General features: G+C 41.5%; 1 protein-coding gene across 1 annotated transcript in view; it reads left to right on the top strand.

The window, feature by feature from the left end:
• The window catches only part of WASL (WASP like actin nucleation promoting factor), a 48,211-nt gene extending 45,295 nt beyond the window's left edge, over positions 1–2,916 (top strand). The window contains 1 exon segment of the mRNA XM_079303291.1: positions 136–2,916. Coding sequence (XP_079159417.1) covers positions 136–197 — 62 coding nt within the window. The 3' untranslated portion in view covers positions 198–2,916.
• Positions 2,917–19,154: the final 16,238 nt, after the last annotated feature.

Here is a 19,154-nt window from a genome sequence, read left to right as displayed (position 1 = left end):
ATAGAGTTTTCCTAAATGTATTGTCATGATGACCTTGAACTGATCATTCTCTTCAGAAAATTGTGATAGAAATCAGTAATACTATTACCATGTTAATTCTCTGCATGCAAGTGACTTGCTTATCCTACCTTACAGATGAAGATGAGGATGAAGACGATGAAGAAGACTTTGAGGATGATGACGAATGGGATGATTGATCAAATATTATTATATATATATTTTTTAAGGTGAATGATATACTAAACACTGCTTTCTGTCTATGGATTCTGTAAAATTATCATGTAAATGTTCTACCAATTTGCTGTATATTTTTGTTGCCTTTTGCTTTTTTATTAATCTGTGCAATACCTCATTTAATCTGTAAAGGTTTGTCATAACCCTCTACAAAGCTACTCCCTGTTAATGTGTGCAAGTTTACACCTGGATGATCATGTACATGTGAATACTTTCCATTCCATCAATAAGGGAGTTTCAATGTAATATGTGAGACTGACAAAAACCTTAATGTAATTTAGTTATAATGCAAGAAGGAAAACACTATTTTCATACCCTACTTTTTCTGTATCTAAATTTTCTTATTAAAGCCTAGTATAGCACTATGTTCTTTAAGTGATGCAGCTCTTAGTTTATTTAGCCCCTTGATTTCAAATGCAATGCTATATGAATGTTGAGGCTGGTTTATACTATTGCATGGTTTCAAATACATCAAAACATTGCAGTTCAAATCTTAGCAGTATGCTTTATATAACACAAAAGTACTACAGAAATGCACAGCTAGTTGTAAAAATTACCTTTCCCTAACCGTAGTACTGACTGCTATTAAACAGCAGCAGTTATTAAATTCTTCAATTGGGGACCTCTATCTGAAGTTAAACAGGGTGGCTCTGTATTGTCATAGTGGTAAAGGCAACTTTGATGCAGACAAGTTCCACTTCTGGTCAGTTTGTTTTGGTTTGGGGTTTTGGGGAGGGTTTCGGGGGGGTTTTTGGGGGATTGGGTTTTGTTGGTTGGCTGTGGGTTTTTTTCTTTTGGGTGGGTGTTTTGTTTGTTTGTTTTTTGTTTGTTTGGCTTTTTCTTCCCTGCTCTTACTTTCAGAATGAAGATGTCTAAATTACTGGGGGCTATATTTTTTGTTGTTTCTAGGCTGAAGGGCTGCATTTAAAGCTTGCTTCAATAGCATTTAATTACTTTTAAAAATCTGTAGGACATTGGTGTACTAATAAACACAAGTGGTATTACTTTGCAGTCTTTGCTTTATGGTACACAGCAGATGCTGAAACACCAATCCTACATCCTGTAGGTTGGAAAGTCATTAACTCAGAATTATACACTTTGGATAAGTACTGAACTTTATGGCAGTATTTGGCTTCATATGTTGGCTTTAACACCCAGGGTTGTGATGAAGATCAAGAGCCTGATTCACAAGAATAGTATTTGAATAGGTGTGACAGAAAATGGGATTTTGATTTCACAGCTTGCACATTTATACACATTGTACTTTGTAGTGCAGTAAACATTGATTGGCACATCTGCCTATTATGAAATACTAATCTATGCTTCGTGGGTATTTAATATCTGCAGCATTAATTACTGTACTTACTGTAATTTTCAGGTAAAAAGTCTTTTTAAAACCACATTATCTGACACAGAATGTTTAGTTGTCAGTTACATTTGGAGTGTAGTTAATACATGGTGTCCTGGGTCTTTGACTGTAGTCAGGGTATCAAATGAAATTTAAGTTATCAGAAAAGTATTGACTGAAACCCAGTGTTGACCTGATCTTGACAGGCTGGACCTGCATGATATGGCTTGGATTTCTAACCCAGTTATAACCTAGTCTTTAGCAAATTAATTTAGTCGTAGGAGGAGAAAAGAAAGTTGCTGAAAAGTAGTGGGAGTGGTAAGGTGGTAGTTAAATTATTCAGAGGATGCTAACTTCCTTCCAAGAGTAATTTAAGCACATAACTTGAGAAAAAAAAATTGCCAAGTGGTCTCACTTTCTTGCAGTAACTTTCGCATTGGCCTCCACTGCTGGAAACACTTCCTGCTAGCTTTGCTGCTGTAATGGCTTGAGCTTTGGATCAAGTGCAAGTGCGGCCTGCTGTAGCTAATGGCAGTGGAGTTAACAACTTGTGTATTAGGAAAATATTTGTATGGCTTTCATATAACTTCTGGCACTGCACTCTTATTTTTATTGCATATAGGGCATTTAAAAATTAAGCAGATGAGGCCTAGAGGTTTTCCTAACATGCTACTTACTAGATATGTTTAGCTGTTATGTTCCCAGAATTGGAATTTCTGTAATACAGTTAATAATTAAGCATCACAGTTCATTAATCAAATTTCTACTCTGGATTTTGGGAGCTCTGAAGTTGCATTATTGAATAAAACTTTGATTTGTAGATACTGGCCAAAGAAAGTTTTTTGGGTTTTCTATTTCTTCATACAAAAAGTACACTCACACCTGTGGTGTCCAGGTTAATATTTACTTTAAAGTAGTGTTTGTTCATGATAAATTTCAGCATACAGACTGTGATGGCAGTTAAGTTAGTCATAGCTGCATGCTTCAGCACTCTGCCACTTGCACTCCAAGCAGAAGATAGCATTTCATGATACTGGTGCATTGTTGCTAAACATTGTAATGAAGGCCTCTTATATATTCTGGTTAATTGACTGTCCAGATAGCCTTAGCAATTAACAAACTAGCATGAGGCTTTTGTATCTCAACACTCTATGTGCATAGACAATATCAGCTAGCCACTTGTACGTATGAAATTCGTAAGAACTTCTCAATCATTCAGTTTTACATTTATCAAACTGAAATTTTTAGTATGTGAATTTTTGAAATGTACAGTGAATAGGATGTTGCACTGGTGGCAATTCATCATGAAGCATAATAAAATTAATTTGACCCAACTAGTGTAAAACTGTGTGGTTTTTAAGTGCTGATGGCGGCACAGGTTTTAAAATAGATCTGTAGATTGATTGCACACTTCAAAAGTGACTTTGGTCAGCTGGCCAAGTTCACAAAGCAGTAAATAGCCACCGTCAAGTCGCAGTAGTTTCGTGTCTCTGGAAAGTTGGATTGTGCTGTTGAGTAAACACAATGAGGAAGAATGTGACACCCCGTCCTCCTGGCAGTTCTCACCGCTGCTGAGCAGCTTCCTTGGAAACAGCTACTGCTGCAGGCAAGTGCAGTAAATCAGCAACATTTCAAGGTCAAACAAACATGGGATCATTAATAAACATTCTAGAAGAAGTTCTAAATAATTAACTCTTGTCAGTGAATGCTCTAACTCAACCTGGATTATACATATGTAAATCTTTGTCCTGTATGTTGCACAGTTTGAGTTCAGGGTACTTCAGAAGTTTGCTTCTCTCTCCTAAAGCATGTGAAGAGTCCAGCATTTCAAACTGTTAACCTCAAAACAAAGTGTACACCAGGTTAGTGCTTATCTGATTTCTAGGCCTTAAGTGTGAGGCAGAGCTGTGGTATATAATAATTTCCTTTCCACTTCATAAGCAGGAGCTTTTGAAATGAGGCTTTTTTAAATTATTATTTGACAATGGATATTTTCCCAAGTAAAATTCTTCTAAAGAGGAAAAAGGAGGAAAGTTCCTATTGCTTTTAAGATTGTTAGCAGTGCACTGCAGCAGCCTTTATCTAATCATTACAGAAATTCTTGGTCTAATTAAAGTTCCTGAAGCTTAAGCACAGTGATAAGCAGCTTTATTTATAGAAAAGTGAAAATGGTTTAGGGAAGCTTAGAAGATACTCTGCCTTTGTCTCTCAAAGGGACCAGTGTTATCCTCCAGCACTGCAGTAGAGACTCCTGTTGCTATGTATTTGTTTACTGCCTGGAATTTTCTTGTGAGTGAGAAAATGGAAAGGATGGGGTAGTAAACTAGAACGTGAGCTAGGGAGGTTTAACATCTGTGTTTTAACCACCTAGAGTCAGTGACTCTAGCTTAGTAAGTCTAAGACAGCCTTTGAAAGTCTGAGGATGTTTATCCAGTTGTGAAGGAGCCTTTTTGTTTGGTTTTTTTTTTTTAATTGCCAAATTTCTTTGACTGCTATATTGTGCTTGAAAAAAAATAAAACATTGGTTGTTTGAAATCACAGGTTTGAATACAAGTCAGATACATGTTCAGAAATAGAATCATCGCCAAATATAATTAGTGGGATGTTTTTCTGACAAATTTTATTTTATGCTGGATTTTACAGTATTTGCAGGTGTAATCTGCTAAAATGAATTAGACTAGTAATTTATCAGTTACTCGAATTTTTCTCTAACATACTTTAGGTAATAATGGCAGGATTTGCTCATCTATAAACAGTGCCTGAAATTAGGGAAATTTGATATGTTAACTTTATTGTGGAGTTTTTGGGTTTTTTTATCTATTAGTATCAACAAATATACTTAAAGGCCTTTTTCTTGTGCTCTAAAGGGTTTTTGGAGTCTCTCTGGAGGGAAATTCTTGAGCCATTACTTCATGTGCGTGCTTTTTCCTCCCTGAAGCTTAATCATCTTGAGTTTGGTTACTTGTGTAGTATGAATTCTAAATTTATTACTTAGATGAGGGAATGCAAGTTTTGCTTAAAAAACAGCCATTACTAGCATTATATTTTTGTATGTACCACTTTGAGAACACAATGAAATCTGATGTTTAAAGCTTAAGAAATATAATAATGGTTGTATCATATATCAGACAAAGTATTTTGTTTAAATGACATTGGCAGGAACACAGAATTGGGAATTGGCTCTTCTGGATGATGATGTCAAAAAACAGGGAACTGCTGGAGCATGTGAGCTGGACTTTGTTGGTAGATGGGTCATTCCCAGATGCTCAGTATACAAGGAGCACAGACTGACAAACTGTTGAAAAGCTTGCACATTTTCTGTTCTCTTTCTTTTCTCTTTTTTTACAGAGTAGTAGTCCTTTGGACAAAAACAGTGCTTATTTAATAATCAAGAAATAATCCTCAGAATGTAGCCATTCAGAGTTATGGCTCTCCAACTGGCAGCAGAGATTCTGGCTTTATTTTTAAATTCAAAATGAAATGGAAAAAACAGACTATGCCAAATTAACATAAAATATGTTTTCTGTGGTTCGTCTCCTGTGTATGAATGTGAAAGGCCCATGGTTAAAGCAGAAATCTGCTAGTTAGTAGTAGTCTTCTTCACCTGTAGTAGCTTCTGATATCTAATCCTTAGAGAATATATTACTGAAACTGACCTACTGTCTCTGAGACAGGTAAGAAGTGTAGGAATTTTTGGAGAGCAATCCTGTCTGCTGTCAGTTGTGTTCACAGTGCTCAGGCCTGTAGCTGGTAGAAGAAAAAGAGTATGAAATCATTCTGTAATATTAAAGAACCCTTTTTGTGCTGTAGTATCTTCTGTGCTTGCCTTACAGGAACTGGGATGCTCTTCTGACTCATACTACACTAATGTCCTGCCTGGATAACTCAGATGTTACACATCTCAGCCATTACTGTTTGACCATTCTTGTCTTCACTAACAATGCCCCTAAACCTCCTGGTAGAAATACAGTCAGCATAAATACCTTCAGCAGCTTACAGCACACAGCTGTTGTTGAACACATTTCAAGGGAACAGAAGTTGTCCTGATACGGATTCCTCTTTGGGAAAAAAAATGGTCTTGCCTGTGTAGCAAGGTGAAAAAAACCAGCGATCCTAAATGACCAGTTGGGAAAACACTGTGCTGGTTGTTCTCATGAGCACTGTGGGTGGCTGGTTAAAGGACAGGACTAGTCCAGGAAGCATTCTTCAAGGAATCAACCCAACACAGATCACTACTGGCATAGAAAACAGACTGAAGTATTTGTTTGTCTTTGGTACTGGGCACATTGCCTGCTTCATTGTGTGTGCTCACTTCCTGGCTGGGAACCTCAGGAAACCGTGTACACCTTGGGCAGCAACCAGTCTGATCATCCTCATTCCAACATTTTATGTACAGGATATGTATCCTCAGTCTAGAGATGATACCCAGATTGGGAATGAGCTCAGAGCAGATTCCTTGTACTTTGTGCCCTGGATATGGGTTTTACCTGAGTTACCCTCAGCTATGCTGCAGTGAGACTTGTGTATTCGGCCAAGCAAAAGGGAATTGTTTCAGTGTTACTTGTAGGCACAAGGTATCTTTGTTTTCTGAAAGGCTGTAATTTCAACCTCCTGACTGAAATCAAATACTGTGGTAGATCAAGTTGTTAGTTACCTCCCTTGTGTTTTCACTCAGAACAGCCTTTCTATTTGTCCTAAAATCCTCCAGAAGAGTGATGCAATATGAAGTCATTACAGTATGAAATCATTACAGTTCTTTGTAGTTCCTTCCTTTCCACCCAGACTAGATTATGGGCTTCCTTCCGTCCTTCCCCATATTCTTCCTTCCCCAAGCCCATTTTCATCACTAAGCCTCTTAGCCTTTGGCCTATCCTTCAAATATTCTTTGCCTGGAACTAGTGCCTTCTGAAAGACAGAGAAAAGTCAAGCTATCTGTACATTTGCTGTCTTGTTCATTCTTTGCCATAAAACTAATCCAGGTCGTTGGCAGGAGGACAGAGCCCTGAATGAACCTGCTGCTGTGTGTGACAGAAGCATCTTGTTGAACTTCAAGCAGGCTCTGTTGGTGCTCTTTTGAAGGTGACTCCAGAGTTACCAGGCCATCAGGGCAGGTTGCACAGGCTATGTCAGTGGTGTGTACAGAGAGTACAGAGAACAGGGGGGTGGTGTCCCCTGCACCAGGGCCAGGGTGTATGCTCAGGAGGGGTAGCTGTGCTCTCTCAGAAATGTGGTGTGTAACTGAGCAATCAGGGATGCAGCACAAAGTGGAATCCTGCGTTTGTCTAGCTCAGTCACTCTTCTGACCCTTACTTATCTGCACCACTGTAATGAGCATGTAGACACTGAGCAGGTGCATCTTGCACTTCAGACACTTAGATGCAGGTGTTTTAACTGAAACCAGATCTGTCTTGCCCTGTGCCTCAGTTGCTCATTGGTCTGATGGTGCTAACACAATGCATATAAATACATCTAGTCCAGACATGTACTGCAGTCCAGACATGTGACACTTAAAATATTTTTAAATGTTGTTTTCCTTGTTCAAATTTAGTTATCTCAGTTCTCAGAACAAAAACATTAGGTAAGACTTCTTCATTTCTACAAGGCCTGGATTTGAGAATCACTAGCCATTTTAAGCTCTTGAAATGAAAATCAAGACAACATGAGCATGTCTGTAGAGCAGTTAATCTCAGCAGTTTGATTACTTGTGTGTGCAAATATTGGGTCATGTTCTAGTGTTGCATCAAACTGGTTTTCAGTTTAGTATTTTGGAAACCCCCCACCACAGCATGCAGTTTCCATAGATTTAGTTTTAATAAACTAAAAATGTTTTAATACACTATGTGAAAGACATAAGGTTTGGGACCTACAGACCAGTTGCTAATTACTGGTTTACAAGCCAGGTCTGCAGCACAGCTCCCACCAGGAGCACTTCACTGTGAGTGACGGTGTCAGAAGCTTAACTGATCCTGAACAGGGAGTCCTGCAGCAGTGTGGGCAGCCCTATCGTATGGCTGTGCTGGGCTGCACCAGGCTGCCTCCCTCTGCCCACTGACAGACACACATTCCTCCCCAAACACGTGAAAAGCTGTAGTTTCATGAGCACGAGTCATTTTAAAATCAGAACCATTGCTTCTCTGGCTGCCTATAGGTCTGCAAGGTGAAAGCCGTGCTGCAGTCGTGCTTTCAGAAAGAGCAGGGCCCTTGGAAGATTTGAAGTACAGGAGGCATTCTGTTTATGGCTGAGATTTACTGCAGCTCTGTGTGTGCTGGCTTCTGCTGGTTTCATCTTTCTGCCTTGTCTGTCTCTGCCATCTCAGTTTGAAGGGGCCATCCTGTTTTCATCGGGGTGAGCATTAGAGCTCTGACTTCATTAGAGGAAAGGCAGCCAGCAGATTTGAAGTGTGTGATAATATTTTTGCTGCTGGGTGATAGTCACACTATATTCCCCAGCTCCTGGATCATCATGGGACATGAGGGGAAATTGTGACAGGATATGGCTGAAGGCAGATTGATTTACTTTCCTCTATTAAATTTCATTTTTTACCATTTGTGCTTGAGAACTACTACAGCCATAAGGTAAAAATGTGTCAGCTATTGCATCTGAACAACATGATCCATGCTTAAAAAAATTTTGGGCTTGCCATATGTTTTTAGATTCCAGCTAAGATTTTATTAATCTTTCTGCATAATTTTCAGTGAAAGCTGCACTGTCAATATGGAGACAGGAAAGGCTTTTAAGAAAGACAAGTGTATCTCTTTAAATCTGGCCTTCTGTTTTGTTACTGTGAAGACAGGTGCCTCTTTAGCAGCATCTATTTTGTCACAATAAAGAAGGAAAAAAGAAACAAAACCTTTGTCCTTTACTTTGCTAATTTGAGTGAAACTGGCAAAATGTTACTGCCTTACACAATTCCTTAAGGTCTTGCTGAGCGGAAGCTCACAGAGGTACAAATACTTAATTTTTTCACCTAGTTTAAATATTGGTTGTTTTGGGCATGCACATCTTGCTGTTGGGATGCCCTGGAAACAGGCAGGTTGGGAGCTCTGCAGCAGCAAGTGCGCAGGCACAGTTGTGCTTCCCTAGCAATAGTCTCAGTCCCAGAGAAGAGCATGTGTTTAATTGGTGTGATACTTCAACCACAGCAGTAGGGTTATTAGTCTGCAGAGAGTGAGTCCCTGTAGAATTAGTTTTCATAGTGGCCACTGAGCAGCTCTTCTGTGCCATGCTCCTGCTGGGGACTCATGCTATGAGGTTGTGTTTCATCACTGTTTCTCCTCTGAAGTGTATGCTAGCTCCTCAATCATCAAAACTTTATACTATTTATACATTTTAACAAAGGCACCTGCATTCATTGGTTACAGATTGCATAACCTTTTTCATTAATTAATACTGAAACTCCTATTTCCAAGCTACAGCTCTCGTTCTCATGCTAAGTAGTCTGCTTGCACAGTTCTTTCCATTTGAGTTGGGTTCATTTTGAGTAGGTGGTCAATGGGTTGGTGGTCAGGATCTCCCACTGCTGGAATTACCTTTCCCCCAGTTACTGCTCAGTTCTGCTGACTTCACTCCTGGTGGCTCTTGTCCAAACAGCCCGTTCAGCTCTCTTCTCTTTCCCTTAAAGGATTAGCCAAGCACACAATGTTCATAATGCAATTGCTTAAATTGTCCAGCTCTAGCTACTGATTAACAACAAAAGTTTATTTTGGTTTATTCAAGTTTTGGGGGGCTCAGATCTTGAGGGGCTTGATATCACAACCACAAGGACACAGCCCTTTACCTGAAACACAGTGAGAGATGTCAACTGAGGGATTGTGTAATATCTACTAGGAGAGAATATTCTTCATCAGTAGTGAGACATAAGATCAAAGGTGTCTTATTCTTTGTTTTGGTTCAGAGCCAGTGGGAAGGAAAAAGCAGCTTGCTGAAGCTTTGATTCAGAATGTCTTCATGGGTTAGGTTTGGCTTTTCCTTACCTCAGATACTTTCATCTCCCATTACCTGAGCAATACCTGCCAGATGAGGATTAAAGAGGAGGGGAAAAAAAGATTGCAGGGTGTCTTTTGACATAAAAATGTGGACTTCAGCAGACAGACATGTGAGGAAAGGATTGACATTGATGAGAACCCCTGAGCCCAAGCTGATAGCATTTGAATTGCACTAATTATGTCTCCAAGAGAGTTATTAAACAGGCAAATGTCACAAAGCAAACATGGAAAAAATCAAGCCTCTTCTATGGAAAACACTGCAATGAAGGTAAGGATCAGCAGAAGAAAATGGAAGGGATGGAGGATATTCCTTCATATTTTTGAAAGTGGTAGTTGGAGGAATGGGAAGAGATATGGAAAGAAAAAAAGAAAAACTGAGTATAGTCAAGCTTTTCTTGGTGCTGTGCAGCATGGAGGCCAAGCTGGTGAGAAAGCCCTAAAAGTGAGAAGTCAGATCACTGGCAGGATGGTGCTCACCTCTGCCCCACAGCAAGGTGATCCTTGACACACCACTTGGGGAAAGGCAAATAAAATAATGGAAAATAAAATCATAGAGTCATAGAGCCGGAGCTGGAAGGGACCCTAAAGATCATTTAGTTCCAACCCCTGCCATGGACAGGGACACCTTGCACTGGACCAGGTTACTCAAAGCTCCATCCAACCTGGCCTTAAAGATTTCTAGGAATGAGGCATCCACAAATTCTCTGAGCAACCTGTTCCACCATGCTCACAGTAAACAATCTCTTCCTAATATCTAATCTAAACCTGCTGTTTTTCAGTTTGAAGGCATTCCCCTTGTCCTATCACTACCTGATCTACAAAAGTCCCCTCCAACCTCCTTGTAGGCTCTCTTCAGGTACCGGAAGGCTGCAATTAGGTCACCCCAAAGCTGCTTTTTTTCCAGACTGCACAATCCCATTTCTCTTAGCCTTTTCACATAGAAAAGATGCTCATCCCTCTCATCAACTTGATGGCCTCCTCTGGAGTCGCTTCAAGGCAGATGTCCTTACTGTGCTGGGATGTAGCATCTTTCTTTCCCCTTGTATTTGAATGCAGCCCTTCCCCTCTGCAGCACAGTGGGGGCCCCACTCAAAAGCAGCTGTGCAGATACCATGAAGGAAATTCTGCCAGCACTGGTTAGCTCAGTGTCTGCATTTTGAAGGATTATAATATATCTGGTGTAAGAGAGAGGAGATCAGAGTACAGCGAGAGCTTCAACAGAATTTCCAGACTAAATCCCTAATTTCACTTAGAAGCTAAGGGTAATTATGCAACTCCTGATTTGCCTTCAGGTCACCCCAGCTGGTTTCAACTAAACCAGATGTTCTGCTTTTAAAGTATGATATTCTGTGTCAGAAATAACTACTCAAGCCAACTGCTTCCATTTAAATGCCTTAATTGAAACATGACAGAGTGAAGTTCAGGTCTTTAAGTCATCTCAGGCATGTGAGTCTCACCACAACAGCAGTACTGGAGACCCAGAAATTCCACCCTGGAAGTGATGAATTGACCCATGTCTGGTGAAAGAACCCCTGCATCTATCACCCCATTGCCACTTTATCCAGGTGGCACTGCTAGTGTCAATACAACCATGAGACAGTATCAGACAGTCAACAGGCAGAGCGAGTGATGGGAGAGCAGTCTCGGGTGATGCAGATCCCCAAATATGGTAAGGACCCCATATTCCCAATTATTCAGCACCACATCTCCTCTGGCATGGAATAAAGCTGAGGAGAAATGCACTGCAGGGAGGAAAGCTGACTGCTCCAGAATCATTCTGCAGGTGGGGTCACAGCTGGCTGGCATGGGCAAGGAGCTGAGGGCTCTGGGGGTGGCTGGCTGAGAACCTGGTGCCCTCTGCATCAAACAGGTTGCTCACCCTGCATTTAATTAAGCACTAGAATGAGACACAACAAGTTGCAGTATTGACATGCTATACAGTCACAGATAAGGCCATTCATTGCCACTCTGAGGCAGTCAAATGATAGCTCTCCATGTGAATGGTCCTCCTTGTCCAGCATGGTTTACATTAATGACTTTACTTTTCACTCAAGAACATGACAAAATACTAAATAAGACTTTCCAATGGACACTGTTTAGGGAGATAAGGAGCTCCATCTAGTACGTATTTTTAAGAGCCAGTTTAATTATGTTTGCTGTCTTCTTGGAGCAAAGGCCAGTCTGGAGGAGTTTTTATGCTCTACAGACAGGAAGGTGACAAAACGTGCTCAGTGCCCTTGAGGTAACACCACATCTTGTAACAGGGAGCTGTCAGAGCAGGATTAGGGCTCAGGATTGTCTGACACCCAGCTGTGAACTCAGCTCTCCATGTGACCTGTGGGATTCTTTGCAGTGGGAATTTGAGAGTGGGAGCCAGAGGCATGGTGAGGTTATTCAGCCTGCTCAGCTGTGCTGGGCTATCAACTAGCAACATCTGTGACTCTGTAGTCACAAAGAGCTTAGGGGACAGATCCAGAAAAATCAAATCCAAGCTAAATCCATGCTATCCAATACTGTCCTCCCTCTGTTCCTCGCTAGAGGTTCCCAGCATCTTCTTTGCACCAGCAACACAGCTCTGAAACTGCAGTGAGAGGTCTAAGGAAGCAAATTCAAACACTCTTCCTTTTTGTTGTTTGATTTTTTTTTTTTTTCCTGCAGCACACAACCAGAGCTCCAAAATTGTCCTGGAGCTGCACCAGCTGATGTTGCACCTAAAATCCAGCTACTGGGATGTTTGGAGTCATTAGATCTCAAACTGATTTTAGTCTCTTTAAACTACAGCAGAGACTAAAAAGTTGAGTTCATGAGTGGCTAGACAGAGGATAATCCTGGCATGGGATGACATACATAAATCTTGTCACAAGGGCTTGTAACACACCCAAACCAATTCTAAACTGGGATGAAAGACAGGAGTATTTGCCCTGTCTGGGTGCTGCCTGTGCAGTCACAAACCTTCTGGACTGGTGCTGGTGCCTGTCTCACCACTCACAATATGGGCAGAGTTTGTTTGTACCTGCCCACCCTCCACAGCTGAGACTGACCTGCCACAGTCCTGGCACACTTGGTGAAGAGGAAAACAAAGGGCTGGAATTTGGCAGAAGTGATGAAGAGCACATGAAACCCGATCACTGTTGTCTTCCAGCTTGTTTGTGAAACACAGCAACACATTCATGGGTCGCAGATTTAGAGAGCAGTAAGCTGAGACCGAGCAACAGGGGTGACCCCTCACTGTGTACACATAAACACTTCCTTCAGGTGCCTGCAAAATTCCCTGCTTTAACTGTAGCTCATTGGCAGCCCTCAAGAACATTCATGAGTGTGATAATTAAAAAATACAGCTATATGTTTCTTGGAACTTTCCAAATGTTTCTTGGAAAGTAAACTGGAAAGAAAAGCCCAGGAAATACTTAGTCCTTCATGGGTGGATTGACCTAATGCTTTCAGCAGAAAGCATAATGGGGTGCAGAAGGAATTAATTTCTTACCTATAGAATTGAAACTTCAAGTATGTCCCATGCAAGAAAAATAGTCCCATGTCTAGAGCCTATACTTGGTTAGTCTGGTGAAATGTCTTCTAGGCCACTCCTGGGAATCTTCCCAAATTTATCCTCCTCACAGTGCATAAGCATTTCTGACTACCAGTTCCTTAGATGCTTGTTTCTAAGTGAGGAAATGGCAGAAATGGTGTGTTTTCTTTTTCACAGGCATTCTTTCACAGACAGGTCAGCTGAGAAACTCCTGTCCTTATGGCTTGCCTCATCTGCAGTTACAAAATTTCCTGCATTGGATTATGGGCTGTGCTTCTCTCCCCATTTAGAAATAAACCATTTAGAAATATTCACTTATATTCTACCAGTCAAAGTATTCATGTTAGCAAAAATAAAAATAAAATAAATATAGTTATAATGAATCCAATAGCACTTGATGCCTGAGGATCTTAGAGCACACTTCAGTCTGTGAACATAACCTTGCAGCACTGTGAGATGGATCAGTACTGATCTCCCCAAGGCAAAGTAGAGGCATAACAAGTGAAAAAATATACACAATTTGTACACAAACAGCCCAGGACATAACCCTCAGTCTTGGCTTTGAGATACATGTCTGGGCTCTCACCAGACACTCAGTAAGAATTTTTACTGTGACTGTATTTTAATGAAATATGCCACATCTTTCCCTGTGTTACAGTTCTGTAGACAATAACTCATTTTTTTGCCATTAAAAAGGCTTCATAAAATTCATATTCATTTGAAGCTGAAAGTATTCAAAGGTTACAGGTAGAAATAAATACATTTGGCAGATAGACTGTTTCCCTGCTTCCCACAATGACAGAATTTTTTCTTATCTCCATTTTTCTTTTGGACTGATCCATCTTTTTCACAGTTACATACTGATAGTGCCCCAGCTACCCATGCATGACAGTGGCCCCATTTTTTCCACTGTCTACACAGAAAGCAAGCCCTCACCTGTTGTGCTCTCACTGCCATTCTCTCCTTTGCCTCCCAGCACAAGGTTGCATCCCCCAAAACCTGCGTGGACCTTCAGCCCATGCTGCCCTGCAGGACAGCCCTGGCAGGGCAGGGAGCAGCGTGGAGCTGGGGCAAAGGGTCAGTCCATGCTGGGAGCCACTCCATCCTTACCAATCACCCCTTGGTCCAGATTTACACCTTCACTTTGCCTACCCAAGCTGTGGCAGCACCCCTTGTCCCTAATCCTTCTCCTTTCTGGCTCCAGGTCCTGGCAGCTCAGGGTGAGGCTGAGGACTGGGAAGCTCAAGTCCCATCCAAGAGGATATTGAGATGTTTTCCCCTGATAATGGTGTTTTCTGAGTAACAGCTCTTAAACATGAGTCCTCTGTACTTCCCAGAGCAAGAGAACTGTCAGATAAAATAAAACTACAAAAATAAGCAAAAACCACAGTCCTGGACAGAAATTTCATTTAGTTCCTAACTTGAAACACTGCAAGTGGGCAGATATTTCACATGTGTAAAGGGAAAAAAAAATCTCATGCTACTTGTATAAAAGGGGCCACCACAAATCACCAGGTGATTCTAAACAGCATCTTCTCAGTGATACAGGCACACATTTTTTTTTCTAAGCAAGGCTTTCTTCCTGGGGGTATGGCACAATTATCATTATCCTATTTAAGAACTTAAAATTCAAAATCAAATCATTGAACTGGCAAGTCAAAGTAAAATTGTTTTATAACTTTTGAGGAATTAATCTAAAAATTAATTCTGCCATAAGTGCAGCACTGGACAAACAGATCTGTCAGAACCAGAGAGTGTACATGCAATGCTGGGCTTATCAATAAGTCAACCAAATTCTACTCCCTCTAATAAGTTATTAGTTTCCTGCTGGCATCAAGTGTGGATAGCACTAAGCCAGAATCTGGTAGAAAACTTTGGTTTCCATGTGACAGTCTTTGTCCATCTTACATGGATTTGAAAATAGAGTATTTTACTACAGATTGAGATTGAGGAGATTTTTACAACTTTCAGTACTATTCCAGGTTGCAGATCCTGTGGAGCTATCACTTCTAAGAGCATTAATTAAATAATGGCAGAGCTTCTGTGTTACCAATTTCAGGCTTCTGCTTCTGAAAACACCAAACTATACTACTATTTTCATAGTAGCTTCTTGCACTGTTTTAACAGTAAGAATTTGCCCATCCTTTTTTAATGGGAAGGCTGTTCCAAGCACCTTTTTGTTCTAAGAGTTTGGATACGTCTTCTGATGTCTGATCCAAATGCAGTCGTGCACGGTTTCTGTTTTTTCTCTACTGCTAACTATGTCCTGTAGCTCTTTCCACGTTGCAGTATTTATAGACATGAGCTGAAATCCCTTTGAGCCTTTGTTTGGCTAGATTGATCCCACCACCTGTTCTCATCTCTCTCAGGACAGCCTCATCAGTTCCCAAATTATCCCAGCCATTTTCTGTCCCTCTTCCAATTCAAAACAATTTTTCCTGGCTGTTAGTTACTGAAATTGTACACACCCTTCCAGATGCTGTTTCACTTGGGCCTGCACCTGTGAAAATAGTGTTTGGAGCTACCTCTCCCCTTACATCCAGGCATTGCAATGCTCCCTTCATGGCTAACTCATGGTGGTCAGTAGTGCCACTCTCTGAACAGCCTACAGACAAATCCTCTCTATTTTTGGGCATGGAGCTGCTCTGCCCTAATCATTACTTCCACTGAACTGATGCATTTCTAAGAAAGTTGTACGAGTGGTGGCGTGGGAGTCTGCAATACTCACAGCTTCTGGAGTTGTAGCTGTGCTGTGCTGCCATGTGGGCAAGGGAGAGGCCTTGGCTACAGCCTGCACTCCTCTCTGCCTCTCAGGACATCCATTCTCCCACCACATCATGCAGGGCTGTGCCACAGCAGCTCTTCTGGCTCCCCACTTGGTGCAGCACAGAGCTGGCACAGAGGTGGCTGTGGCTCCACCTGCCCTGGTTGGAGAAGGATTCACCTCTGCAGGGCAGTCACACCAGCACCTTTGTCCTCAGCCAGGACCCAGCAAGGTGGGTCACTGTCCAGAAACATCAGCAGGGACTCAGAAGGAGGCAGCAAAACTCACAGAAGATGTGAAAATAAAATTTCTTACTCTTTTATGAGCTCCTTTTTATAATTTCAGACACTCCCCTAGGTGGTGAGGCATGAGCTAACGGGTCACATTCTAGATTTACAGGGAGCAGTCAGGCTCTGGTATTTCTTTCAAAGGTCAGCTCTTTTATAGAATCACAGAATTATTAAGGTTGGAAAAACCCTCTAAGATCATTGAATCTAACTCTTAACCCAGCACTTCCAGACTCACCTCTAAACCATGTCTGTAAGCACCACACCTACACATTTTCTGAACACTTCCAGGGACACTTTCACCACTTCCCTGGGCAGCCTATTCTATCACTTGATCACCATTTTGCTGAAGAATTTTTTCTGAATAACCAGTTATTAACACTGGTGAAATTTGAGGGCATTTCCTCTTGTTCTATCACTTTTTATCTGGGAGATGAGAATGACCCCCACCTGGCTACAGCCTTCTGTCAGGTAGTTACAGAGACCAGCAAGGTTTCCCTTTTCTCCAGGCTGAACACACCCAGCTCCCTCAGGCACTCCTCATCTGACACTCTCTAGACTCTTCCCCAGCTTTGTTGTCCTTCTCTGGACATGCTCCAGCCCCTCAATGTCCTTCCTGCAGTGGGTGTACAGGGTTTGAGGTGTGTCCTCACAGTGCTGAGTTGTCCCATGTTACACATGGACACATGATGGATTTTGATGTGTGTGTTTCTCTGACTGGTCTTTCAGAAAAAATGGATGGCCAGCATCCAAAGGCAGGAGCCTGATGAGTCCAAATGAGGAGCACACCTGCATGCATATTACTGTCCAGGAAGGCAGCACAGTAGCTCCCAGAGGGGTTGGGATGCTTGTCATACAGTGTTTGCTTGCCTATTAGAATGGAAAAGAGATTGCTTCTTGGACACTTCTGTGAGGGAGCTCAGCAGCACTGGCAGCAGAGCTGACATCCTGGAGGGATGGCTTTCCTTTCAGTGGGGCATCAAAACCTTAACATGGTGTGGGGGGGTTTGGGGTGCCTTGTGGCTCTGCAAATAGGAGCCATGCCTTGAAATGCCTCCAAAGGAAACTACTGTGAAATGTATGTAGGCAGAAGGTAATTGCCCAGATTAGACTTTGGCTAAAGCACAGGACTTGACACTTGGGGAGGGAGTGTGCCACGGGAGCTTCAATAACTGCACCTGGCTGCTGCTTCTGGGACTGCTCAACACCTCTGAGCAGGGCTCACACCTGAGAGGGCTGCTGGCCACCTGACAGCACCACAGGCAGCAGCTCTGGATGCAGGAGCTGTGCCCATCATCCTCTCCTTCTGCAAAAGGGTAATTCCAACAGCTCTTGCCAACCTGAAAAACTAATTCTACCCTCTTCCTTTTTCTAGGCTTTTTCTTCTTCCACATTTTTCTCTTCTCTCATCTGCCACTTTTTAGTATTCATTTTCTTCTTATCTTCTCCTTTTTCTGTATAATTGTTCACCTCTCATACAGTTTCCTCGCTTGTCATTCTACTTCTTTCTTCAAAAGTATGGTGTTTTTTAAAAGTATTTTCTTGTCTTGTCCAAATCCTCTCCAACGTGCTTTCCCTGAGTTCCTTCACTGCCTTTTATTTTCCCTTGCAGCTGCTTAGCTGCTTTTGCCATTTGATTAAACATCCAGGATGTTTCTCATCCTTCTCAAGTTTCTGCATACAAGGGCTGGGGCCACAGGTCTGCTCCTGAATGTGGTCTGCAGTATTGCTTCTATCCTCAGAAGATGCCAAGCCCCAACTTCCATTTGGTTGTGGGAGACTGACCATAGGTCAATTTTTATGCTATGGAAGCCTATGCAGTTATAAAGGTAGTTAAAGACCAATCATATGTACCATATTTCCTGTAAAACTGGATCTAGAAACACTCTTGACTTTTTGTGATCCTGAGCAAGAAGAAAATTATTGGGATGTGTTTCAGTTAGATATAAATTGCTTTTGCAAGTTTTGGTCAATAAATACAAAAGAAAAAGGTGTCTTCACTGTTTTCTTGCCATGGCAGTAACATTTCTGACAGTTCATTAGAAGACCTCCTCTCCATTAGGCTTAATTTCCCTCCAGTAATTTGTTCCTATTTCTGGAAAAATCTGTCTCATTAATAGTTGTAGGTACAAGTTTACCCTTATTTTTTCATTTCCACTACTTGGTAAGCCTAAATAAGTCTCTTTGATGTGGCTTTACACAAAAGAACTACTAATTCTGTTATTTATATTGCAATGAGCAAACTAATTAATACTTAGAAGTGCTTCTGAGCATAACTCTCTTCTTGCCTTTCAACATTTTGGCCACTACTCAGTTTTCCTCATGTTATCACTGCCTTCACACTAGCTGAAGCACCCAGAACCATAACTAATTGGACAGAGGGAGATGTCTGGTGCTACATGAAGAAGGGCTATTCGTGCCATTGCCTGTGATGTGATACCTCCAGTCGTTCATCTCATCTCCAAGTGATCTTGGCTCTGCTTCCACTGTATCATATTGACAGTTCACACTCTGCTTGTTGTTCAACTGATACCATAGGAAAGCCTTTTTCCACCTGGATGGCAGGCTGCTTTTCAAGTTTCTCTGTCTGACTGGATGTCTGCACTGGGGTTAGTTCTGATTACAGGCAACACTTGTACTGAATGGATCTCACTTGAATAACTCTGCTGCATCCTTAAAATATTGACATTAACTATCAGTCTATAAGCCAAGGTGAACAATAGTTCTGCTTGTCTCTCAGTTCTTTAGGCCAAGGTTCAGGACCTGGTGTGCAACATTGGTGACCTGATTCAACCCAAAGCTTAGTTTTAGTGGTATACAGCCTTGTAAACCATTTTTTCCAATGCAAATATGAAACTGCACTAACATATGGGCAGGGACTATCCTCCACAAAGGCTCAGGTGCAGCTGAGAAAAATCTCAGGTTCTTTTCCAGAAGATTTCCTGAATGCTCATGAACTTGATGCAACCATCTGGTGGGTTTTCACTCACAGAAATCCAAGACTATGTG

This window comes from Erithacus rubecula, assembly GCF_903797595.1.
Source record: "Erithacus rubecula genome assembly, chromosome: 4".
NCBI lineage: Eukaryota > Metazoa > Chordata > Aves > Passeriformes > Muscicapidae > Erithacus > Erithacus rubecula.
The sequence above is the reverse complement of the archived record's forward strand: the minus strand, read 5'-3'. Positions and strand labels throughout refer to the sequence as shown.